Source organism: Salmo trutta, chromosome 30 (assembly GCF_901001165.1).
Source record: "Salmo trutta chromosome 30, fSalTru1.1, whole genome shotgun sequence".
NCBI lineage: Eukaryota > Metazoa > Chordata > Actinopteri > Salmoniformes > Salmonidae > Salmo > Salmo trutta.
This window is the reverse complement of record NC_042986.1, coordinates 1,809,530-1,836,731: the sequence shown is the minus strand read 5'-3', so window position 1 is coordinate 1,836,731 and position 27,202 is coordinate 1,809,530. Positions and strand designations below refer to the sequence as shown.

General features: G+C 41.2%; 1 protein-coding gene across 3 annotated transcripts; it reads right to left on the bottom strand.

Moving 5' to 3' along the window:
- Window positions 1-518: 518 nt before the first annotated feature.
- On the bottom strand, window positions 519-27,202 carry kiaa2013 (KIAA2013 ortholog). 3 transcript variants are annotated; one of them, XM_029724473.1, is made up of 3 exons: window positions 25,617-27,202; window positions 12,365-13,227; window positions 519-925 (listed from the first exon to the last, which is right to left on the bottom strand). In XM_029724473.1, exons 1-3 carry the CDS (start codon window positions 26,584-26,586, stop codon window positions 923-925), a joined length of 1,836 nt encoding a protein of 611 aa, XP_029580333.1. In that variant the 5' UTR covers window positions 26,587-27,202; the 3' UTR covers window positions 519-922. The 3 variants fall into 3 exon arrangements, with proteins under 3 accessions (XP_029580333.1, XP_029580331.1, XP_029580332.1); XM_029724471.1 differs by lacking the exon at window positions 519-925 and adding an exon at window positions 975-3,185; XM_029724472.1 differs by lacking the exon at window positions 519-925 and adding an exon at window positions 975-2,893.

Below are 27,202 nucleotides of genomic sequence, written 5' to 3'. Positions count from 1 at the left end.
CATTCAGCTGCTTGCGAATTGAAGGAAAATTATGAAAACAGAGACGAAAGCTATATTATTTGATCAAAAAAAAAAAATGAGGATGCCTGGCTTCCCCTGGCATCCATGAATACAAGCCACTGCTTCAAGTCAAGCTAACTAACTAGACATGTTCTTACATATGTTTCAGGGGAGATCTATGCACAGCAAGTTATTTGTCAGTTACTCTATTCTTATAATTTTTAACGTTGTCGCAATTACATAACTACTATTTAATAGAGGGGAATCCCAGCTTTCCAACGGTGCATATTTATTTAGGCTCTACAGTGTCGGTGGAAAGGCAACAATTAAATGAATACTTAGTTCGCTATAATTAACTAGCGAGATAACGGCTACAATTACGTTTTGAATTGGTGATCTAGTTAGGTCTGTCTGTCATTATTTTACACCTGCTGCTGTATGTCGCGCTCCCTCTACTCGGGCAACGGACCACTCACACAAACAGCACGACATACATACACCTAAGGGTCATTCCGATAATGCCTGATATGTAGTTTATATTTAAAAGTGTGCTTTCATGAATTACATTAAAAACAATTATTTAACTCATTTCCATGACCTTAAAAACCCTCATTTGACAACTTGGAACAGCGCATCATGTCATTCAGTCTGGCACATTTTCAATCTGCGCAATCTCGAACAACATACTGTCTTTCACAGATTCACATACTAGCGGCACATAAACCGGAACAAAGCGGAATGAGGAAATGAATGACACTCTCCTTTGCTATTCATTCAGCTTTGATCAGACTTTTTTTTTGCCTCGGTGTGTGAATCTGGGCCAGCGATTGGCTACCTTGTTTTTAATAGAGGAGCTGGTACGCAATTCCCCCAAAACTAGAAGTGCCGGTACAGCGTTCCGAACAGCTCCGGCCCAAGTCAATCACTGTTGAATACAAGTAGAACTTCATAGATTTGACAAAATAGTTTAACAATTTCTCTGACAGCATACTTTAATTGAACAAATTTACATCATAATTCAAAGTCTATGTATACATTTGTATTTTATCCAAATCAATTTACAATAACATACAGATTTTTATTTTCTCTCAAATCACATCATCATATTCAAGTACAATCCAACCAAACTGTAGGTGTAATCAGAATAAATTATTTAAAAAAAAGGCACACTCAGTAGTCATTTACAATCAAAATAACAGATTCAAAAAAGCCCTTAAAAATTCTATATGAACAAAGATGAAAAATACATATGAACTCAAGAAAACAATTCACAACAAATCAGATTGGTAGACTCAGTTTATCTAGTAATTTTGGAGTATTTAAAACAACATTAAGCACATAAATTCACTCAATCATGGTAGGTTAATTTGCATAATAGAGTCTAGAGCTTGATATCCTTTGTCTACTCTTATGGACTGCCCTCTTCAATTCATACCACAGGTTTTCAATGGGGTTCAGTGACTGCGATGGCCATTGCAATAAAACATTTTTGTGTTCAATTAAACATTTCTTTGTGGATACTGGGTAAAGTTCATGATGCCGTTGGCCCTAACTAGTGGAAGCAAAATAGCCCATAACAAAGATCCACCACCGTATTTTACAGTAGGTATGAGGTTATTTTCTGCTCATCACAGCCTTCTTTTGACACCAAACCCACCGCTGGTGTGCGTGACCAAAGAGCTCTATTTTCATGTCATTCAATAAATGTAAACGCCTGGAGATTGTTAAACGGCATTGGCACTGTCTTGGATTGGAACCAGTGCTATGTTCAGATGACATGCAAATAGAGCTCTTTGGCCACACACCAATGGTGTGTTTGGTATCGAAAGGAGGATGTGATAAGCAGAAAATAACCCAGTACCTAAAAAGGCTCAGTGATGTTATCCTCACAAGGGAAGGGTGCCAGGGTAGTGAAAACAGAGGTGCCAAAAATTATTTTATATATTTTGTATTACTTGTTAAAAAAAACTACAAATTCAGAGAAATTATATTAGTATAAAATATAATTTCAACAACAAAAAATGCAAATACAATATAGCTCAGAATATGTATTTATTTTATAGTATTTTTTGCTGATCTTTATGAAGGGTGCCAATCATTTCAGTCATGATGTCATGAAAAACAGGGAAGGGAAAACTCACATATTCCAGAATTCTATATGGTAGAAACAGCACAAAGCAGTGACTAGAACCATATAAATATTATCCCTATTCTAGGATTCTACTTCTATATCTCCCTTAAAGGGACAGGAAAATATCAGGTAGTGAATATATTTTGGTCACCTTAGCAATATTTGGTGTTCAGAAGTAGAGGTCTTGAAGAAGTGCATTGAGTGGCAGACTCAGAGCAATTCACCAATAAGACTGACTTTTTCCACTAGGAAATTAAGACCCAATGCACACTGCCGGACGGACCTGCTAATTTAGTATCGGTTTGATATCAATGGGTCTTAAGAATAAATTGACACTTGCTCGGCACAAGTTGATCCTCAGATATTTTTTATACTTAATTTTTACTATATTAAGCTTTGCAGAAAATAGACTAGAGGGGTATAGGAAATGTACCTGTTTAAATCATTTGAAAATCCATCCCCCCCACTCCCTGTAACAACAACATTGGTGAAAGCGAGATAGTGGAATCCTTGCCTTTACCAACACAATCATTTTAGACCATGTTAGACTTCCAAGTAAGAAAGCAAGGATGGATATTAACATTTACCAACAGGACCAATAATGTTAAAGAAAATAAGACGATACCTTTCAATCATGCTCATACTTCAACCTTTGAGACCTGAACCTCCATTTGGAGTTTTGCCAGTGAGTGACAACCAATCGGTTGGCATCTTTCACCCATAGTGTATGATGATGGTATTCATTCAAACCGACGGGTCGTCCTGCCAAAATGAATGGAAGCATTGTAAAGAATGACAGACTTTCACTAGCCTTGCCAATGAAAGAAGTCATCAGGCAATGTGAGCTTTTTTCTCTGAATTCAGCGCCAACATGTCGAAAGTCAAATCAACATGTTGACCATCTCAACACAAATATCATTGTCAAATAATGATCGCAATCAGATGACATGAACAGTAACACACTTTATGGCAATGTAATTCGCTGGCTGCTACTCTGCACCTGTGATGTCATGGCTGCTTTCTAAGCTTCCATTTCCTCACTTGGCTTCATCACCTGGTGAGGTTAAAGGGGAGGGTTATAAACAGGAAGAGGAAACAGGAGATGCAAGACAAATCCATTTGAATTAAATCACTTTTTGATAGCACCCCTTTCCATACATATTAGCCCATTGTAGAAGTGATCAGAGAGTGACCATTCGGACATGAATGCCAAAACATTCAAGAGATTAAGGTGCTCAAAGTTGACTGATTTCGCATACCATAAAACATCCATGTCATTATCACTGGAAAAGATAAATGGTTGAGATTTATGTAATTTAAAAATGTACAAATAGGTTGTCAAACTGTTTCATAATTTATTTAAGAACATTTTGAATAAAAAAATAATAATTTAACCTTAAAAGTCAATTATCCAATAACGTGCAAACTCAGATTTTTGTCCTATTTGCATAGGTTGTAGCTTAGAGCCCATTTGACATCTGAGGTTTTTGTGTTGTTTCCGCCATCGGTTGAGACACAACATGCTCTTGAATACACAGTGGGTGTCATGCTTGGGCTGATAAATGTACTAAAATGGGAATATAATTAAAATATCAACTTTTAAATGGCACCACAAAAATGGTTGGAGGTCTACACATCAGAGAATCTTGACTTGAATGGGAATATCTGTTTTAAATTACACAGTCAATCCTCCATAGAAAACCAATTGAAATCATAGAAATATAGATAATAGAATAGACATGACCATTTAAGTTGATGCTCGATGGTGGGTAGACTAGCAGACATCTTTGTGGTTAAAATGTACATTTACATTTCAGTGGTGTACCAGCTAAATCGCAGTGGTCTGAAGGGATAGGTCCATTCTATAAATTTGATTTATATGATTGAAATGACACCCACCCTGTATTCAAGAGCATGTTGTGTCTCAACAGATGGCGGGAACGACACAAAAACCCCAGATGATGTAAAGTCGGGTCTAAGCTACAACCTATCCGAATGAGAAATGTGTGTTTATGCGTTTTCAGATAATTTACGTTAAATGTAAATAAAATATATTTTTTTATTAAAAACATGATTTTCAAGAAATTACAAGTTTAAAAACCCTGTTTGTAAGGTTTTAAATGATATCAAACTGAACTGTTTATATTATCCAGTGATGAAGACATGGATGTCTCATGATATGGTCAACTTTGAGCACCTCTATCTCCTGAATGTTTTGGCATTCAGGTCCAAAAAGTCACTTTCTGACCATTTTTCCATGGGCCAGAATGAATCAGTTGGACGGGCATTTGATTTCCATAGGCACGCCCATTTCTTCCCAGGACCTCTTGTGTGTGCATGCGCTTGCACGCATGTTTTAAATGGGTGTAATAGTAAAGACCATATGCAGCTCAGGAGTTTCAAGTTTGAGGAAGCTTACAATTTATCCTACAATTTCTACCGATCTACATGCCAGTAATTAATATGTGCACATTTTCGTGGAACAGTTTAATTTCCTTATACCTTTGTCTACAGCAGGTGTTCACATGTGTGATGCACACACTCAGACATTACACAGGAACAATGCCCCCCTCCCTCCCTCCCTCCCTCCCTCAATTTACATTTAAGTCATTTAGAATCATACAAATATGAAGTAAAATGATAAAAATCTAAAAAGTTCAAACTCTACTATGGCTAGAGCACTAGCCTCTACCATATGGACACATCGTTACACTTTGGCGGCTAAATGTGCACTTTCCTACTGATGCATGCATTCTGGAGACGCACCCTATCTTCGCCACACCCCTCTCCCCTTCTTCATGATGCAACATTTTAAATTATACTGAAGACACATTATCTTCACACATTTCAGACACTTTTCACCGACAGCCGCAATGCAATCAACTAGACCTATTGCCATGCACCTTACCCAAATCCATGGCTTCCCAAACACACTTGTGATTTGAAATAAATAAGCTTATGATCCTCTGTGGCTAAGTCAAGCTCCTTGGTGAAGTATTTTAAAATATTTTTTTTAGACAGGAATAATTATATAATTTTGGCGAAACATCACTTTACTTTAGGGCAATCCAGCATCCTAACAGTGCCCTATGCACCCGCCAACTTTCCTTTCAAATTCGCAAGAGGCTGAAATCAGTGATCTGTATATAATGATGAGATGCTCATATCTCCGCCCTAACAATGGGAGTCTTTGTCCCAAAGGTGAGAAGGCAGGCGACAAGCTTAGGTCTGCATATTATTCCCATAGAATCGCATTGGACAGATTTTGGCAAGAGTGAGCCCTCTCGCTTTGCCTCCCTCTCTGCTGAAACTACATCACTGGAGAAAGCATCTGAGCGAGTGAAACAGCACCCCTCTATCTCAGTATGTGTAGCCCATATATCTGATGCTGTCTGGACCAAAAGAGTATGACATGCCATACTCTTTTGGTCCAGACAGCATCAGAGACATGGGCTACACATACTGAGACAGAGGGGCACTGTTTCACTCGCCCGGATGCTTTAACTGAGATTGATGCGTCTTTCTGTCTGAGCGCATCTCGGTCAGATAAATTATCAATATTTCAATATTGAATTTGGACGGGTGAGGAGGTATAACGCCCATAACGCCAGCCCTGCCATGGGCAAACATATATGCAAAGTTTTGTTTAAATCAAAAAGGATGCTGTCAAAAAGTGATTGAATTCATATGGATTTACCCCAATCGACCCAAGGTTAAGCTTCTAACCCCAGGGCAAATGTGGTGATCTGAGAGGATTGGAAAGGTGTAAGAAATATGGCAGAAATTCCACCTGGCCTGTCAGAAGACAATGTGGAGCTACTGGAACTGTCATCGAAATCTCTACACGTGCCTAGGAGCTAGAAGTCAGTTGGGGATAGGATGAGTGCCAAAACACACATAGGTATGAGTAAACAGCAAGCTTATTGTTAGATTGGATATCAAAAGAGAGACCAAGTCCTCCTGTCAATTTAATCAGAGTGAATCAATAGAAAACACCATCCACAAAATACAGACAAACCAAAACGATGCCACACGGCGAAAAGGGATTAGTTGGCGGCGCGCAGTCATAGTTAATCAAAGCACAACCACTTACAGTGGAAATGTCCATCCTTCGTAGTGCCCATTATTTCAAACACACATCAAATTTTGCAACAAATACTGTAGATAGATGAGTATCAAGAAGCTTTTGGAAAATTCCCAGACTAGTACCATCTCGTTTAACTTCACTAGGGTAGGGGGCAGCATTCGGAATTTTGGATGAAAAGCGTGCCCAAATTAAACTGCCTGCTACTCAGGCCCAGAAGCTAGGATATGCATATAAGTGGTAGATTTGGATAGAAAACACTAAAGTTTCCAAAACTGTTAAAATAATGTCTGTGACTATAACAGAACTGATATGGCAGGCGAAAACGTGAGGAACATCCACCCAGGAAGTACTATTATTTTGAAAGGCTGTTTTTCCATCGAAAGCCTATCCACCATACAAAGACTTAGGACCCAGTTCACGATCTCTATGGCTTCTTCTACATGTGGCCAGTCTTTAGGCATTGTTTCAGGCGTTTACTCTGAAAAATGAGGGAGATACAGCACTTTCAATGAGTGGACAGTGGAAATTTCCAGACATGAAGCCAGCGCATGATCGGGAGCGCGCCTTTCTTGTTTCTCCTTTTCTATTGACGAAGCTTTTGTCCGGTTGAAATATTATTGATTATTTATGACAAAAACAACCTGAGGCTGGATTTTAAACATTGTTTGACATGTTTCTACTAACTTTTATTGTACTTTTTTGACTTTTTGTCTGGATGTTGAGAGCATGCTTTGTGCCTTTGGATTACTTAACTAAACGCACCAACAAAACTGAGGTTTTTGGACATAAAGAGGGACATTATCGAACAAAACGAACATTTGTGTAACATGGAGTCCTGGGAGTACCACCATATGAAGATCAAAGGTAAGTGATTCATTTTAACGCTATTTCTGACTTTTGTGACACCTCTCCTTGGTTGGAAAATGGCTGTATGGTTTTCTGTGGCTAGGCGCTGACCTAACATAATCGCATTGTGTGCTTTAGCCGTAAAGCCTTTTTGAAATCTGACACAGCGGTTGGATTAACAAGACGTTTATCTTTAATCCTATGTATAACACTTGTAACTTTCATCAATGTTTATGATGAGTATTTCTGTAATTTGATGTGGCTCTCTGAAATTTCACCGGATGTTTGTTTGAGAATGATTACTGAACATAACGCGCCAATTTCAACTGAGGTTTTTGGACATAAAGAGGGACATTATTGAACAAAACAAACATTTATTGTGTAACATGAAGTCCTGTGAGTGCCATCTGATGAAGATCATCAAAGGTTAGTGATTAATTTAATCGCTATTTCTGACTTTTATGAGCCCTCTCCTTGGCTGGAAAATGGCTGTATGGTTTTCTGTGGCTAGGCGCTGACCTAACATAATCGCGGTGTGCTTTCGCCGTAAAGCCTTTTTGAAATCGGACACTGTGGTTGGATTAACAACAAGTTTATCTTTAAAATGGTGTATAATACTTCTATGTTTGAGGAATTTTAATAATGCGATTTCTATTTTTTGGATTTGGCGCCCTGCATTTTCACTGGCTGTTGTCAAGGTGGGACGCTACCAGAGAGGTTAACCCGTTAGCTTTTTCCAGTTTTGGTGTCTCTCTTTGGCTAAATGCCTGATGGGCATATTTTCTTTCTCATTTTGAGACAAAGCCTAGAATTTCAGACCCCACTACAGTTGGGGGAAAAAGTATTTGATCCCCTGCTGATTTTGTATGTTTGCCCACTTACAAAGAAATGATCAGTCTATAATTTTTAGTGGTAGGTTTATATGAACAGTGAGAGACAGAATAACACAAATATCCAGAAAAACGCATGTCAAAAATGTTATAAATTGACTTGCATTATAATGAGGGAAATAAGTATTTGACCCCCTCTCAATCAGAAAGATTTCTGGCTCCCATGTGTCTTTTATACAGGTAGCGAGCTGAGATTAGGAGCACACTCTTTAAGGGAGTGCTCCTAACCGCAGCTTGTTACCTGTATAAAAGACACCTGTCCACAGAAGCAATCAATCAATCAGATTCCAAACTCTCCACCATGGCCAAGACCAAAGAGCTCTCCAAGGATGTCAGGGACAAGATTGTAGACCTACACAAGGCTGGAATGGGCTACAAGACCATCGCCAATCAGCTTGGTGAGGTGACAACATTTGGTGCGATTATTCGCAAATGGAAGAAACACAAAAGAACTGTCAATATCCCTCAGCCTGGGGCTCCATGCAAGATCTCACCTTGTGGAGTTGCAATGATCAAGAGAACGGTGAGGAATCAGCCCAGAACTACACGGAGGATCTTGTCAATGATATCAAGGCAGCTGGGACCATAGTCACCAAGAAAACAATTGGTAACACACTATGCCATGAAGGACTGAAATCCTGCAGTGCCCGCAAGGTCCCCCTGCTCAAGAATACATATAAATGCCCGTCTGAAGTTTGCCAATGAACATCTGAATGACTCAGAGGACAACTGGTGAAAGTGTTGTGGTCAGATGAGAACAAAATGGAGCTCTTTGACATCAACTCAACTCGACGTGTTTGGAGGAGGAGGAATGCTGCCTATGACCCCAAGAACACCATCTCCACCATCAAACATGGAGGTGGAAACATTATGCTTTGGGGGTGTTTTTCTGCTAAGGGGACAGGACAACTTCACCGCATCATTTGACGGGGCCATGTACTGTCAAATCTTGGGTGAGAACCTCCTTCCCTCAGCCAGGGCATTGAAAATGGGTCGTGGATGGGTATTCCAGCATGACAATGACCCAAAACACACGGCCAAGGCAACAAAGGAGTGGCTCAAGAAGAAGCACATTAGGGTCCTGGAGTGGCCTAGCCAGTCTCCAGACCTTAATCCCATAGAAAATCTGTGGAGGGAGCTGAAGGTTCGAGTTGCCAAACGTCAGCCTCGAAACCTTAATGGCTTGGAGAAGATCTGCAAAGAGGAGTGGGACAAAATCCCTCCTGAGATGTGTGCAAACCTGGTGGCCAACTACAAGAAAGGTCTGACCTCTGTGATTGCCAACAAGGGTTTTGCCACCAAGTACTAAGTCATGTTTTGCAGAGGGGTCAAAAATGTATTTCCCTCATTAAAATGCAAATAATTTTATAACATTTTTGTTTTTTTGTTGTTATTCTGTCTCTCACTGTTCATATAAACCTACCATTAAAATTATAGACTGATCATTTCTATGTAAGTGGGCAAACATACAAAATCAGCAGGGGATCAGATACTTTTTTCACCCACTGTATATTTTGAAATGACTAGCATTTTAGGCCTGTAGTCTAATATGAGACATATACATTTGGTTAGAAAACTCCTGTGTCATTGAATGCACCAGTATTAGGAGTCCTCATTTAAGATAGCGGACCACAAGAAGCTCAACCTTGGGTCGATCTGTGCTCAGTAATTTCATGCTGAAATTAGTATGCCGTGTGTCAAATCGAGGTGGTAGAAATTAGGATAGTACTGAAGCGAACAGAACTGAAAAGATACAAAACCCACATTTGCACAATTGTTGATTGAGAGGAGACTTGAAGGCACCAGTATAGGGATTGAACAAAGGGGGAACTGAGCTTAAACAAAACACATTATTAGCTATACCAGAGGCTTAAGGTTGGGGGGAAACCTTGTTTGCATCCACACGGACAGGAAAAGCTACAGCCTACATTTGGAAATATGTATAAGGTCAAAGATAGTGGATATAATGACGAGATGCTTGTGTCTCCACTAACAATGGGATTCATTGTCCACAGAGCGGAACGGCAGGCTGTCAAGCTCCCGCCTATTCCTGACTTTGGATTGGTGGATACATCTTATTTTTATATTTTTTTGAACACCCGCAATAACAGCGGCTAAATATGTGTATGTAACCAATCAAATTTGATTTAGATTTGATGTGGTGTGTTGACGTCAACCGCCTTTATTCAATGGAGAGTGAGATTCTATGCTAGCCTCGAATTTCAACCGGGACAACTCCGATATAAAGTGTATTTTCTCAAAGTCACGTGTATCACATTGATATCAGTACACCTGTAACAACCTAAGCATTACGAAACCTTACTAGACTAAATTCGACACTCATTAGCCCTCATACAAAAACTCCACTTGATTAATAAATAATGATCTGCTTGACGTGGACAGATTTTGGGTGGAGTAAACCCACTCACTTCGCCTCATCCTCTCTGATAAGGTACAACAAAAGGAGGTTGCTTGCACGGTTTCTGAAATCGATGGACTAAAACAACTTGCATCAGGAAACAAGTAAGACTATATTATCGATGCATGTTAGGGTTGTCACAACACCAGTATCGCGATACTACGATACCAGATCCATGGCAAAAACGAAAACATGAAAAAGATGAAACTAGGGTCCTTGAAAAACCTACTTATTGTGTTTTTTCAACATTAGGACAGTTATTCTCGAGAAATGAAGTCCGCTTCATGTTTTGTTTTTTCCTTAACGCGATACTAGTATTATGACAACGCTAGTGCATATAGTTAAATGTTCAGTAACAGAACTGGGATCTTGTGGTCCGCCATCTTAAATGAGGACTCCTTATACTGCTGCATTCAATGACATAGAAGTTTTCTAATCAAATGTACATATCTCATACATAGGCTTAAAAGGCTAGTCATTGCAAAATATAGTGGGGATCGAAATTGTTGACATCCTTGATAAAGATGAGCAATAATGACTGTATAAAATAAATAATTCAAATACTGAGTTATATTGTATGCAAAACATTTTTTTTTGGGGGGGGTGAAATTATATTATACTAATGCAACTTCTCTTTCTTTGAGCAAATAAGTACAATTGTTTTTCGTCTCAAAAAGGTGGGGTCAAAATGACTGACACCCCTAATTATTCATAGAAATAATAAATAAGTAGTCAAAAGTTTAGTATTTGGTCCCATATTCCTAGCAGGCAATGATTACATCAAGCTTGTGACTCTACAAACTTGTTGGACGCATTTGCAGTTCGTTTTGGTTGCGTTTCAGATTGTTTTCAACAGAAATGAATAATAAATGATGTATTGTGTCATTTTGGAGTGACTTTTATTGTAAATAAGAATAGAATATGTTTCTAAACACTTCTACATTAATGTGGATGCTACCATGATTACGGATACTCCTGAATGAATCGTGAATAATGTTGAGTGAGAAAGTTAGAGGGTTAAAGATCATACCCCAAACATGCTAACCTCCAGTTATTGGTAATGGTGAGAGGTTAGCATGTCTTGGGGGGTATGATCTCTGTAACTTCACGATTCAAATCAGGATTATCCGTAATCATCCACATGAATGTAGAAGTGTTCAGAAACATTATATTCTTATTTATAATAGTGACTCCAAAATGACAATACGTTATTTACCATTCATATTCTATTGGGCACAAAATAATCTGCAGCACAACCAAAAAATTAACTTCAAATGCATTCAAAAAGTTTGTAGATTCACAAGCTTGATGTAGTCATTGCGTGCTCGGAATATGGGACCAAATTCTAAACGTTTGACTACTTTATTTATAAGAATCTTTAGGGAAGTCAATAATTTTCGACTCATTTTGAGAGGAAAAAAAAGTATGACTTGTGAAACAAAATCTCTGAGCAACTGTATTAATATAAAAAATAATACAACCTCCCAATTTTGTTGAGCATACAATATAGCTCAGTATTGGGATTTATTTATTTTATACAGTGATTATTGCTTTAACGAGGGTTATCTTTAACAAGGGTGTCAATAATTTCGGACCCCACTAAATATTGTGCATTACTTTCCAATTAGATAATTTGTCGTCAAATGACTTCGCAAACTGATTCCTTTCATACATAGAAAACAACAACACACCAAATAATTTCTGGTTTGTATAGAGGAGAGCAGGAAAATGGGCGAGGGAGTGCACAGCAATTATGCAAATCCACTCCAAAGACAACATCCCACACACACATCCAAACTATATCTCTGCTAAAACAGACAGACACCCGAAGAAGCATTAAAGAAAAAAAGGGAATTCTCGCCACCACACATAAAAAACAAATCGAGAAGAGGACAACTGACAGTTTTGTTGTTCATCAATTCAAATCAGTTTGTTGTGGACAGTTTTTTGTTCATCAGTTCAAAGTAGTTGTGTTTATTGTGTTTTTATACCTTGCTCCTGAAGAGAGGCTTGGCGCCGGGGCCGCAGTACTCATTGTAGATGAGCTTGAAGAGAAAGAGGTGGAACAGGGTGATGAGCGAAGCCACGCTGAACCAGAAGAGGAAGGGCAGGCCGGGGTACTGCTTGGCCATGTGCTCCTCGTGCGCCAGGATGGCCTTGAGGTGCAGCGTGTGCCGCAGGTCCTGCAGGTGGCGCAGGTCCGTGGAGATGTAGAGCAGCGGCGTGATGGGCTGCGTCACCATCACAGGGAACACGTGGCCCTTGGCCTCCACCAGCGACGACGTCAGCTCCACCGGCTCGTTGAGGCAGCCCGCCTCACAGGCGTACAGTGCCACGGGCTTCTCCTGGGGCTTGACTGACACGTGCAGAAAGGGTTTGCCCTCGGAGTCCAGCAGCACAGCTAGGTTGATCAGGTCCTGGTTGTAGTGGATTCCCCGCAGCGCGTAGCTGTTGTGCAGCACGTCTGGGTCCGCCTGGAACTGCAGGTGGTTTTCGTTGAATGAGAGGCCACCGAAGCTGAGCACGGCACCCTGCATAACGCCATGGGCGCCCGCCGCCACCAGCACCTTGCAGCCCCTCTTCTGCAGGGTGAGGGTCCACAGGTTGACCAGCTGCAGGACTTGGGCCACGCTGCTGACCCGCTCCGGCCAGAGGTTCTCAGCGTGCATTGTGGCATGCCCGCTGAAGCAGTGGTCGGCGTAGTTGAGGCTGGACTCCAGACGGGCGCGCTCCTCAGTGCCAAGACGGCGGTCCAGCAGGGGAGCCGGCGAGGCCGAGAGGACGTAGTAGAGCGTGGTGTTGACTGTGGCGCTGGATGGCGTGTGTGCGTCGGTGATCTTACGCATCTCCACCCCTGCAGGACAGATACACACACAGCAGATGTGGGAACAATAAGTCAACATAGTAGGGCTGGGACGATCAACTGAAAAGTACCGACACCGACATTCCAGAACATCTCATGGAACTGCGGGGACTGTGAAGGGGATACACACACACAGAAACAAACACACACAAACACACATAATTGTTGTAGTTGTATTATTTTATGTTGTATTGTTTGTATATGGCTGTATTTAAAATGTGTGGCTGTCCTTGTCTAGCCTGTTGGGGCTAGGGGGCAGTATTGAGAATTTTGAAAAAAATATGTGCCCATTTTTAACTGCCTCCTACACCAACTCAGAAGCTAGGATATGCATATTATTAACAGATTTGGATAGAAAACACTCTGAATTTTCTAAAACTGTTTGAATGGTGTCTGTAAGTATAACAAAACTCATATGGCAGGCAAAAACCTGAAAGCAGGAAATGAGAATTTTGTGGCTGTACTATTTTCGAGTCATTGCTAATAGATCACACAGTGACAAAGGATTCATTTCGCACTTCCTACGGCTTCCACTAGATGTCAACGATCTTTATAAAGTTGTTTGAAGCGTCTATGATGAACAGAGACAGGATGACAAGTTAGAGAAGTTGACGTCACTTCATTATTGCGCGAACATGCGCGTTCATGTGAGGCGAGACATTTTTCAAAACGTTTTTCAAGACACAGGAGAGGTCGGGTTGAAATATTACTGATGTTTCACGTTAAAAATGGCCCTAAAGATTGATGCTAAACAACGTTTGACATGTTTGAATGAACGTAAATAGATTTTTTTTTTTACTTTTCGTCGTGACTTTCACCCCCCCACCCTACTTTTGAGTAGCCTACCGAAGCGCTAACGACATGGAACAACATGGAGTTATTTGGACAGAAATTATGAAGAAAGAAACCACATTTGTTGTGGACCTGGGATTCCTGGAAGTGCCTTCTGATGAAGATAATCAAAGGTAAGGGATTATTTACAATAGTATTATTGATATTAGATGGTTACAAGATGGTGCTAACCTGTATATCCTAGCCTATTGTTCTTAGCATAGCACCCCGTTTATTGCAAAGTGTGATTTCCCAGTAAAGTTATTTTGAAATCTGGCAATGCGGTAGCATTTACGAGATGTTAATCTATAATTCTTTGAATGACAATATTATAATTTACCAATGTTTTCGAATAGTAATTTTGTAAATTGTAACGCTGATTCGCCGGAAGCATTTGAGGGAAAAAAAAATCTGAATTTCACCGCCACTGTAAAATGCTGTTTTTGGATATAAATATGAACTTGATGGAACAAAAAATGCATGTATTGTATAACATAATGTCCTAGGAGTGTCATCTGATGAAGATTCTCAAAGGTTAGCGCATAATTTTAGCTGGTTTTCTGCTTTAGGTGACGCCTGTCTTTGAATTGACAAAACATTACACACAGCTATTTTCAATGTACTCTCCTAACATAACCTAACTTTGTGCTTTCGCCGTAAAGCCTCTTTGAAATCGGACAATGTGGTTGGATTTAGGAGATGTTTATCTTTCAAATGGTGAAAAATAGTTGATTGTTTGAGAAATTGAAATTATTAGATTCTTGCAGTTTTGAATTTCCCGCCATGGTATCTTGTCAATAAATCCAGTTACCGGTATCAGATTACTTGTCATGTTCGGTGTTTTCTTTTTTTGTGGACCCTAGGAAGAATAGCTGCTGCCTCTGCAAAAGCTAACAGAGATTGCCTTCTTATTACCGAAGCAGTTTGCTTACGTCTGAATTTTTGGGTGATTTTTGGTACACAACGTTCCTGTAGCTCAGAAGTCACCAATCTTTGAGTCAAGATCACTTTAGCAGTCAAAAAGCAAGAAAAGATCTACCACTCAGAATTTTTCTTTAAACATGACTTAAGGAATGTAGGCCAATGCTACATTAACTGAATAAAACAGTTCTGTAGGGATGAGGTTTGGGCAGTAGGCCTAATACATTATCACAGCATAAATGGAAATAATTAGCTTTTTTATTTTGCAGGACTGATGGGTACCTGCATCTGATGGTCAGTCTCAGCGGAGGGAGGGAGAGAGCGAGCGGCAGTGCTGAATAAAAACTTAAACATAAACTCACTCATAAAATATCAGCTCTTTGCTGTATTCTTTTACAGTCTCTCTCTCTGGTCATGTTTTTTTTTTAAAGTTATGAAATCTCACATAGGCTAGTATCAAACTTTGCTGTGCCTGTAGGGTTGTGGAAGCCGTAGGCACAGTGATTTGAGTTATCTGATTGGCCAGTGGGGGAGACACCCTTGATTTAGCCACAGCTCTCCTGGTCGGCGGCGTTTATCCCTTCTGACAAATGAAATGGTTCAAAATGGGAACACTTTGCCTACCCGGCGCGAAGGGCTTCTGAATCAAGTGCACCTACCACCAACAACGCAAGACAAATAAAAAAAGTTATAGCCTATGCATTATGTTGATTCCTGCTATGAAAGTATCTGCCGGTTCCTGTTTTGCTGTCGGCTGCTGACTCTCACTCCCCACTGTAAAAATGTGAAACTAAACTATGTGACGTTGCAGGACAACGAGAGCAATTTTTGCACAACTCCCGCAGGTTGAACATAAAAGGACATCCTCTCTCATCCTGTAGATTTAGGCTACTCCAACAAACATCTAAAGCTAGTTGCACATTCCCTCTAGACATGCTACAATAGCTAGGGCTAAGAGAAATACCTGAGCCCCTGACTGATGGCCTACCAGACTATCAATCCTTGTACTAAGGCACCAAGCCGCACAAAAGTAGGCACCACAATCTCTGCAACCATTATAAAACAGGTGCATCTCCACGTGGTCTGCCAGAACAAGTCATACAAATAACCCAGTTAAAAGAAAGACGAACAGTAGAGCTGGGACAATAAAACGAAAATTATAGAAACCGACATTGCCTTCCTCTTACATTGCATTTTGCGTTGGTAATGTTCTGTGATTTTGCTACACAACGCTCCTGTAGATTGTTCTAAAAACATTATTTGGTCAACAGTAATAGCCTACAAATGATGATGATTACTGCTATGAAAGTGTCTGCCTGTCCCCGTTTAGCTGTTAGCTGCTGTGTGAGCGAGCCACTCCCACTCCCTCTCCCCATTGTGTGCACGGAGGAGAAGCACAAGCATATGACCTTTGCTCAAAATGCTACTACGGAAAAAAGAGTAATGAGTATAGAATGCATTTCTCACCTCTTAATATGGAGTTCATGGCACCACTTTACAACCGGAGTAGGCTGTAGTTAGTATGGTTTTGATGCAAGGATTTCTTTCCAGAGAGACATGGGGGCCTGTAACATACTTTGTTTCACGGAAACATGGCTCCCCTGGGACACTCTGTCGGAGTCGGTAAAGCCAGCAGAATTCTCAGTACATCACACAGACAGGAATAAATATCTCTCCGGGTAGCAGAAGGTGGTTTCATGATTAACGACTCATGGTGTAATTCTAAGAACATACAGGAACTCAAGTCCTTTTGTTCACCCGACCTAGAATACCTCACAATTAAATGCTGACCATTTTATCTCCCAAGACAATTCTCGCCACGGCCGTTTACATCCCACCTCAAGCCGAAACCTTGACGGCCCTCAAAGAACTTCACTGGACTTTATGCAAACTGGAAACCACATATCCTGAGGCTGCATTTATTGTAGCTGGGGATTTTAACAAAGCAAATCTGAGGACTAGGCTGCCAAAGTTCTATCAACATATTGACTGTACCACTCGCGCTACTAAGACTCTCAACCATTGCTATTCAAACTTCCGGAATGCTTACAAGGCCCTTCCCGCCCTCCTTTTGGCAAATCTGACGACAACTCCATCTTGCTCCGCCAGTCCTATAAGCAGAAACTCAAACAGGAAGTTCCCGTGCTTTGTACTATTCAACGCTGGTCTGACCAATCGGAATCCACGCTTCAGGATTGTTTTGATCACGTGGACTGGGATATGTTCCGGGTAGCTTGCGAAAATAATCTAGACGCATACGGGTAGTACGAGTAGTACGGTGACTGAGTTTACAAGGAAGTGTATTGGAGATGTTGTACCCACCCTAACCAGAAACTGTAAAACCTACCCTAACCAAAAACCGTGGATAGATGGTAGCATTCGTGCGAAACTGAAAGCGCGAAGCACCGCATTTAACCATGGCAAGGCGACTGGTAATATGGCAGAATATAAACAGCGTTGTTATTCACTCCGCAAGGCAATCAAACAAGCTAAACGTCAGTATAGAGATAAAGTGGAGTCGCAAATCAACGGCTCGGACATGAGACGTATGTGATAGGGACTACAGACAATAATGGACTACAAAAGGAAAACCAGCCAAGTCGCCGAGACCGGACAGGCTAAACACATTCTTCGGTGGCACACAGTGCACCGACGTGGCCCGCAACCAAGGACTGTGGGCTCTCCTTCTTCGTGGCCGACGTGAGTAAAACATTTAAACATGTTAACCCTCGCAACGATGCCGGCCCAGATGGCATTCCTAGCCGTATCCTCAGAGCATGCGCAGACCAGCTGGCTGGTGTGTTAACAGGCATATTCAGTCTCTCGCTATCCCAGTCTGCTGTCACCACATGCTTCAAGATGGCCACCATTGTTCCAGTACCCAAGAAGGCAAAGGTAACTGAACTTAATGACTATCGCCCTGTAGCACTCACCTCTGTCATCATGAAGTGCTTTGAGAGACTAGTCAAGGATCATACCACCTCCACATTACCGGCCACCCTAGACCCACTTCAATTTGCTTACCGCCCCAATAGATCCATAGACGATGCAATCGTCATCACTCTGCACACTGCCCTATCCCATCTGGACACGAGGAATACCTATGTAAGAATGCTGTTTATTGACTACAGCTCAGAATTCAACACCACAGTACCCTCCAAGCTCATCATTAAGCTCAAGGCCCTGGGTCTGAACCCCGGCCTGTGCAACTGGGTCCTGGACTTCCTGATGGGCTGCCCCCAGGTGGTGAAGGTAGAAAACATCACCTCCACTCCGCTGATCCTCAACACTGGGGCCCCATAAGGGTGCGAGCTCAGTCCCCTCCTGTACTCCCTGTTCACCCATGACGGCGTGGCCAAGCACGCCTCCAACCCAATCATCAAGTTCGCAGATGACACAACAGTAGTAGGCTTGATTGCCAATGATGCGAGACAGCCTACAGGGAGGAGGTGTGGGCTCTGGGAGTGTGGTGCCTGGAAAACAACATCTCACTCAATGTGAACAAAACAAAGAAGATGATCGTGGACTTCAGGAAACTGTAGATGGGGGGGTTGCACAACCCCTATCTACAGTGGAGAAGGTGGAAAGCCTCAAGTTCCTTGGCGTACACATCACTGACAAACTGAAATTGACCACCCACACAGACAGTGTGGTGAAGGCGGCGCTACAGAGCCTCTTCAACCTCAGGAGGCTAAAGAAATGTGGCTTGTCACCTAATACCCTCAAACTTTCACAGATGCACAATTGAAAGCATCCTGTCGGGCTGTATCACCACCTGCAACGGCGACTGCACATCCCACAACAGCAAGGCTCTCCAGAGGGTGGTGCGGTCTGCCCAACGCATTACCGGGGACAAACTACCTGCCCTCCAGGACACCTACAGCACCCGATGTCACAGGAAAGCCAAAAAGATCATCAAGGACATCAACCACCCGAGCCACTGCCTGTTCACCCTGCTATCATCTAGATGGCGAGGTCAGTACAGGTGCATCAAAGCTGGGACCTAGAGACGGAAAAACAGCTTCTATCTCAAGGCCATCAGACTGTTAAACAGCCATCACGAGCACTTTGGAGTAGAGGTCGACCGATTATGATTTTTCAACGCCAATACTGATTATTGGAGGCCCAAAAAGGCCGCTATTAATCGGCCAATTATTATTATTATGCTTTTTTAAATATGTATACACACACACACACACACACACACACACACACACACACACACACACACACACACACACACACACACACACACACACACAGCTCTGAAGTGACAACGACACTGAAGAGTCTGCTTAGGAGACAAATACTCTCAACTGTTTGAATAATAAAAATAGAGTTTAAGTTACCTGTGATGAATGCTGAAAACAAAAACTGTAATTTCTATATGCAGGAAATCCTATTTTAATAATGGGCATGGTAAGAATTGACTACCAAAGTGCGAGTCATAATTCCCATGACACCTAGCAAAATCTGAAAAGCGGTTCCTTCATTTATTCCATAGGATATTTTTAGATTAACTTAAAATAAGGTCTGTGTTTGGTTTAGGCTTACACCACCTTGCCAATTTTATAACTGTGTAGATAGCCATAGGATATAACTCTGATCAATATAAGCGAAGATCATTTTTGTTTGTAGAGTGGATTTATGAAAATATGTTGACAAATGTTACCTAGTGAGATTTACACGGGTATCAAAACGCCGAGGCGGTTTAAGCACAAAACACAGACCTTATTTGAAGTAGATCAAGACATTCTCTATGGAAGACATGAACGGTAAAATAACGAAGGAACCCCTTTCAAGTTCAGCCGCAAGTTATTACAGGAATTATGACGCGGACTATTTCTCTCTAAACCATATACCTTTGACTATTACGAGCCTGCTGCTGCCTACCACTGCTCAGTCAGACTGCTCTATCAAATATCAAATCATAGACTTAACTATAATATAATAAACCTTAGGTCATTAATATGGTCAAATCTGGAAACTATCATCTCGAAAACATTATTCTTTCAGTGACATACGGAACCGTTCCGTATTTTATCTAACGGGTGGCATCCATAAGTCTAAATATTCCTGTCACATCGCACAACCTACAATGTTATTTCATAGTTCCGTAAAATTCTGGCAAATTAGTTCGCAACGAGACAGATTCTGTATACCCTGATTCTGCGTGCAACGAACGCAAGAGAACTGACACAATTTCACCTGGTTAATATTGCCTGCTAACCTGGATTTCTTTTAGCTAAATATGCAGGTTTAAAAATATATACTTCTGTGTATTGATTTTAAGAAAGGCATTGATGTTTATGGTTAGGTACACGTCGGAGCAAAGACAGTCCATTTTCGCGAATGCGCACCACATCGATTATATGCAAAGCAGGACAGGCTAGATAAACTAGTAATATCATCAACCATGTGTAGTTAACTAGTGTTTATGATTGATTGATTGTTTTTTTATAAGATAAGTTTAATGCTAGCTAGCAACTTACCTTGGCAACGTAAAGCAGGTGGTTAGAGCGTTGGGCTAGTTAACGTAAGGTTGCATCCCCAAGCTGACAAGGTAAAAATCTGTCGTTCTGCCCCTGAACAAGGCAGTTAACCCCCCGTTCCTAGGCCGTCATTGAAAATAAGAATGTGTTGTTTAACTGACTTGCCTAGTTAAATAAAGGTTAAAAAAAACATTTAAAAAATAAAATATATTTAAAAAACAAAATAAATAAATAAATAATAATAAAAACATTGGCAAATCGGTGACCAAAAATACCGATTACTGATTGTTATGAAAACTTGAAATTGGTCCTAATTAAATCGCCCATTCCGATTAATCGGCCGACCTCTACTTTGGAGGCTGCTGCCTATAGGCATAGACTAGAAATCAATGGCCACTTTAAGGAATGGAAGACTAGTCCCTTTAATAACGTTTACATATCTGGCATTACACATCTCATATGTATATACTGTTATCTATACTACGGTATCTCATTTATTTAATAATGTTTACATATCTTGCATTACTCATTATGTATATACTGTATTCTATACTATTCTTCTGTATCCTAGTCCATTCCGCTCTGACGTCGCTCGTCCATATGTATATAGTCTTAATTAATTCCTACTTAGATGTGTGTATTGGGTACATGTGTAATTTGTTAGATATTACTACACTGTCGGAGCTAGAAGCACAAGCATTTCGCTACACCCGCAATAACATCTGCTAATCACGTATATGTGACCAATAGAGTGCTATTTGATGCGCCCGATGAGCAGAGCCAAGTAGCCTAGGCCTAGCGCTGGAAAGTTTTTCTAGGACATCAGCCTAGACTTCCTGATATATTCAGGATGTGAACTTTTCCTTTTCTAGATGATTCGGTACGCACCATCTAGATAAATGGGCTCCGTTCTGACACAGGAACAATATGTTTTAGTTTAAACGATTCAGTTTGATTAGCGAACGAATCGGTGCAATTCGGTTCGATGCACTACCATTTGTTGCATAAACACATTCATTTTCCATTATAAATTAAAATCTGCTGATAGAGCTCATGAGCTGGACCTCTCTGAGCTGAAGTGTGTACATGTTTGTGCATGGGTGTAAATAATGTATGTACTATGTAGGCCCCTTAAGGGAGTCTAGGCATCTACCACCCCACTAACACTATCAGATTGTAGCCTATGGTTTTTGTCCCCGCACTTTGGTTCTGAAATCACCATTACCCACTAATTAACTTGTAATTTTGCAGATTAAGTGTTAGCTAGTAATGTATCAATATTTGTTTACAAATTAGCTATGACATAGGCAATGAATATATAGCACAACTTTGGATTTCACCACCCCATCTCAAAATAAAATGGTTTTGAACGTTTGGAAGTTTTTACAGAGTGATCGTCTCTTTGGCAATGCAGTGCACCTTGCAAAAGTGACTTTTGTCCTTGTTATGACGTTTTAAACTTTAACCTGTACATCTAAAAATGACCATATATTATTTCAAGCAAAACTACCTAAGCTATTGCTGGTGGTGAATCTAAATCTATTGTAAGCCCCATTCAGCAGGTATAGCCAGATGAGAGTTCTGTCTCCAGTAGACACAAGTTTATTTTGGTGTTAGATTCTAGCTTGAAATGTACTTATTCATGTTACCATACTTAAACTCAATAATACATTTACATGTGTAAGGAACACCTACTTATTCAAGGGTTTTTCTTTATTTTACTATTTTCTACATTGTAGAATAATAGTGAAGACATCAAAACTATGAAATTACACATATGAAATCATATAGTAACCAAAAAAGTGTTAAACAAACCAAAATATATTTTTTATTTGAGATTCTTCAAATAGCCACCCTTTGCACACTCTGGGCATTCTCTCAACCAGGTTCATGAGGTAGTCACATGGAATGCATTTCAATTAATAGCCGTGCCTTGTTAAAATTTAATTTGTGGAATTTCTTTCCTTCTTAATGCATTTGAGCCAATCAGTTGTGTTGTGACATGGTAGGGGGGTATACAGAAGATAGCCCTATTTGGTAAAAGACCAAGTCCATATTATGGCAAGAACAGCTCAAATAAGCAAAGAGAAACGACAGTCCATCATTACTTTAAGACATAAAGGTCAGTCATTATGGTTTTTTCAGTCGCAAAAACCATCAAGCACTATGATGAAACTGGCTCTCATGAGGACCGCTACAAGAATGGAAGACCCAGAGTTACGTCTGCTGCAGAGGATAAGTTCATTAGAGTTACCAGCCTCAGAAATTGCAGCCGAAATAAATGCTTCACAGAGTTCAAGTAACAGACACATCTCAACATCAACTGTTCAGAGGAGACTGTGAATCAGTCCCTCATGGTCGAATTGCTGCAAAGAAAACACTACTAAAGGACACCAATAAGAGGAAGAGAATTGCTTGGGGCCAAGAAACACAAGCAATGGACATTAGAAAATTTGAGATTTTTGGTTCCAACCGCTGTGTCTCTGTGAGACGTGGTGTGGGTGAACGGATGATCTCCGCATGTGTATTTCCAACCCTAAAGCATGGAAGAGGAGGTGTTATGGTGTGGGGGTGCTTTGCTGGTGACACTGTGATTTATTTAGAATTCAAGACACAATTAACCAGCATGGCTACCACAGCATTCTGAAGCAATACGCCAACCCATATGGTTTAGACTTAGTGGAACTAGCATTTGTTTTTCAACAGGACAATGACCCAACATACCTCCAGGCTGTGTAAGGGCTATTTTACCAAGAAGGAGAGTGATGGAATGCTGCATCAGATGACCTGGCCTCCACAACCCACCGACCCGGTAAAATACAATTTTCAACAGCACATAGATAACAATAACCTAGGAAATGACATAGGTTGTCACTCAACTAATAAAGCCTAATATCAAATTAAGCCATTTTACCATTTCAATGCTTAAGGTGTCGCGCAGGTGTGTAAGATCAGGTCGCCTACCTCGTGTTGGTCATCTCGCGAAGTTGGGCAGAGTGAGCAGTTTGATTAGGCTACTGATATTGACAGGGTTTTTTGCCATTCAAAATGACTTGTAGATCAATGATTCAACACAGTTACATGCAGTTCGACACTAAAAGGAGAGGATTCATCAGTTGTCACAAAAGATGAGGTAGAAAGAATGTAATTGTGGACAGGCGATTTGTAAAGTTTTAATAGACTTTTTTGACCAATGCATGCTACGTTTGGATCGGTTTGGGGTCCGTGCACGACGCACTTGTTTCTTACACATCTGAATCGGGGACCGATGCGTATCGATCAATTGTTACATCCCTATAATATATTAATCAATTAGCTTACATGGCTATCTAGCAACTGTATAATATTTAGAGTTAGCAATCTAGCTAAATGTTTTGAGTTACCACTTCCTCAGGTAGTGAATAATATAGCCTATAGGCCAATTCGCACAAAGATGTTGCCAAATTCTCTATAGAGCCTTTAATAAATCTGATCATTCTGGATCCTATTTTGACAGGTTGAACATCAAAATATCAATCATGCATTTCCTGGATATGTTAGATGAAATATACTGAACAAAAATATAAACCCAACATGCAAGTATTTCTAAGATTTGACTGATTTACAATTCATATAAGGAAATCAGTCAATGGATATACATAAATTAGGCCCTAATCTATGAATTTCACATGTCTAGGAATACAGATATGCATCTGTTGGTCACAGATTGATTTTTTTTTTTAAAGTAGGGGGTGGATTAGAAAAAAACTGTCGGTATCTGGTGTGACCACCATTTACCTCATGCATTGTGACACATCTCTTCCCAGAGTGGATCTGGCTGTTGATAGTGGCCTGTGGAATGTTTTCCCACTGCTCTTCAATGGATATGCACATTTTCTGAGGAACTGGAACAAGCTGTCGTACACGTTGATCCAGAGCATCCCAAACATGCTCAATGGGTGACATGCCTGGAGAGTAAACTGGAAAAACTGGGACATATTCAGCTTCCAGGAATTGTGTACAGATCATGGTGACGTTGGGCTGTTCATTATCATGCTGAAACATGAGTTGATGCGGCAGATGAATGGCACGACAATGGGACTCAGGTTCTCGTCACGGTATCTCTGTGCATTCAAATTGCCATCGATAAAATGCAATTCTGTTCATTGTCCGTAGCTCATGCCTGCCCATACCATAACCCCACCATAGGGGTACTCTGTTCACAACGTTGACTTAAGCTAACCGCTCGCCCACACGCCGCGTCCAACCGGTTGTGAGGCCGGTTGGACGTAAATTCTCTAAAACGACGCTGGAGGCAACAGCTCTGGTGGACATTCCTGCAGTCAGCATGCCAATAGCATGCTCCCTCAAAACTTGAGACATCGGTGGCATTATGTTGTGTGACAAAACTGCACATTTTAGAGTGGCCTTTAATTGTCCCCAGCTCAAGGTGCACCTTTGTAATGATCATGCTGTTTAATCAGCTTCTTGATATGCCACATTTGTCAGGTGGATGGATTATCTTGGCAAATGAGAAATGCTCACTAACAGGGATGTAAACCAAATTTGTGCACAACATTTTGGAGAAATAAGCTTTTTGTGCATATGGAACATTTATGAGATCTTTTATTTCAGCCCATAAAACATGGGATCAACACTTTGTGTTATTTTAAGATTTTTTTAAGCAGACTTTTTTTAAATCATAGGCTACTATCTCAGTCTTGGCACGGGGGCAAAAAAATTGTCTAGAGCCCTGTAAATGTCCATTTAAAATAATGGCGTTGTATTTGTTATCGAGCAAAATAGTAACATTTATTGTGATCTCTTTTTGCCCATATCACCCAGCTTTAGCACCTCCATCCAAAATAATTCATCGAAATGTATCGCATCGCAATTTATTTTATTTTCTTCTTTGATTTACCACGATATAGAATTTTGTCCATATCGCCCAGATCTATAGTCATTTGATCTAGAACTACATCATTCATTAGCCTAGTCATTCATCATAACTAGGTAGCATGCAAATACCATCCAATAATTGTTTCATCATGTACAGTCTATGAGAAAGCATGTGAGAGTTATCTAAATACCACAACATCATTCTGCACTGCAACACAAAAGGCATGGCATCTCAGCCTTGACTTTGTATTCACTCACCAGAGATGAAGAGGTCCATCCAGGCCTGTTGGTGGTCCTGGACCAGATCTTCTACGTTTGCCCTCAGCAGCTCTCCCAGTTCTTTCTTGGCCCCGTCTCGGAGACTGGTGAAGGTCTCCTCCAGCTTGGCTGACTCGATGGGCTCCGACATCCACACCACCGACAACACATTCTCGGCAAACTCTGACTTGGCAGCCACCTGGATGCGGCTGCCCAGCTTATTGGTGGCCACCACCACCAGCACTATCTGGTTCTTCTCCGGCAGAACCACGCGGCCCGACGACAGCACTACCTCCTTGTCCTCCACCTTCTCCATACTGGCTGAGAACTTGCTCCCGAACGAGGGCAATTCGGTGGACACCTCCAGTGTGGCGGCCCGCTCAGAGGGGTTGTTGATGTGGATCCTCTGGAGGAAGACATTGGGCCGGCTGCGGTGGGCGATAAACTCTTCTCGGATGGTGAGGCAGTCACGGGCTGATCCGGAGCTGCCGGCTCCCCCTGGGAGGACACAGCGGACGGACAGGACAGCTCCTTTGCGGAACCAGAGCATGGTGGCCCGCGCCTCGGCCCGCTTCCCTGGGACGTGGATGCCCACTATGGGTGAGTACTCAGTCTGGTAAACTGGGGCAGAGCCGGGCTGGGAGGACGAGGCCACCCACAGTCTGTTGGAGTCAATGTCCACCAGGAAATGGCCGTTACCCGAGACGAAAGGCGTGACCGCTTTCTCCTGGGGAGTAGTGTAGATTCCCTCGCCCCGGTCCACCAGTGACTTCCACCTGTGGATCTCAGTCTGGAGACATTGCCCAGCTGGCCCGCCCGACTGGCCTAAGCCACTGAACAACCTCAAAGCGCCGTCTGAGCTAAGGTACCAGTAGAAGATTAGGAAAAACAGCAATCCAATGAGCATTCTTCTAGCCCTGCTGCTTGACAGCAGACCTGGTAGGCACTTTAGTCTTTGCTGGAGCCACATTGTATTTATGCTTTAGAATCACTATAACTCAAGTTTGCAATTTTAGTAGTTAGCTATAGTACCTAATTAACAGTATAACAAAACAAAAAAAGGACCGTCAAATTGTAGGAAGTCTTTCCTGTTGACAACTATAGTAGCTAGCAATGTACACGGTAACTAAGCTAACTTTACCTAGCTAGCTAACGTTAACTAGCGATGCTAATAACCTGGTACTCAAAGATTCTATAGCTAACAAGCTACTGTATGTTGCTATCCAACTAACAGCACCTTAGCTAAAATGTCCATGTCAAACTTTGATTGCTGTCAAATCTAACCAGTTAGCATGCTAACAAGCTAACCAAAACAAGCTAAGTGAGCTAACGTACCTAGCGAGCTAGCTAAGTTATGGTGGTTGCAAACTAGCATTGCGCTGCTAGTTTGGCGACACTTTGCATTTGTTTCTCACATCGTGGCAATACATCCATTGAGTGCAATTGTTGCTCATTTGTCGCTTATGTCTAGCAGTTGGGATTTCATTCCTTTTCGAGGTGGATTACTTTTCAAGCAACTCACCAATCTATCGTTGACACTTCTGCATGGGTTTACTGAAATTACCGCAAAGCACGTTGGATGATAG

What these genes read in the sequence shown, in the direction of transcription:
- kiaa2013 (XM_029724471.1), bottom strand. Translation starts at nt 26,586, where the DNA reads ATGTGGCTCCAGCAAAGACTAAAGTGCCTACCAGGTCTGCTGTCAAGC. An exon ending in GATGGACCTCTTCATCTCTG is followed by an intron (nt 13,228 to 25,616) that starts GTGAGTGAATAC and finishes TCTGTCCTGCAG; the next exon opens with GGGTGGAGATGCGTAAGATC. An exon ending in AGCCTCTCTTCAGGAGCAAG is followed by an intron (nt 3,186 to 12,364) that starts GTATAAAAACAC and finishes TAACCTCACCAG; the next exon opens with GTGATGAAGCCAAGTGAGGA.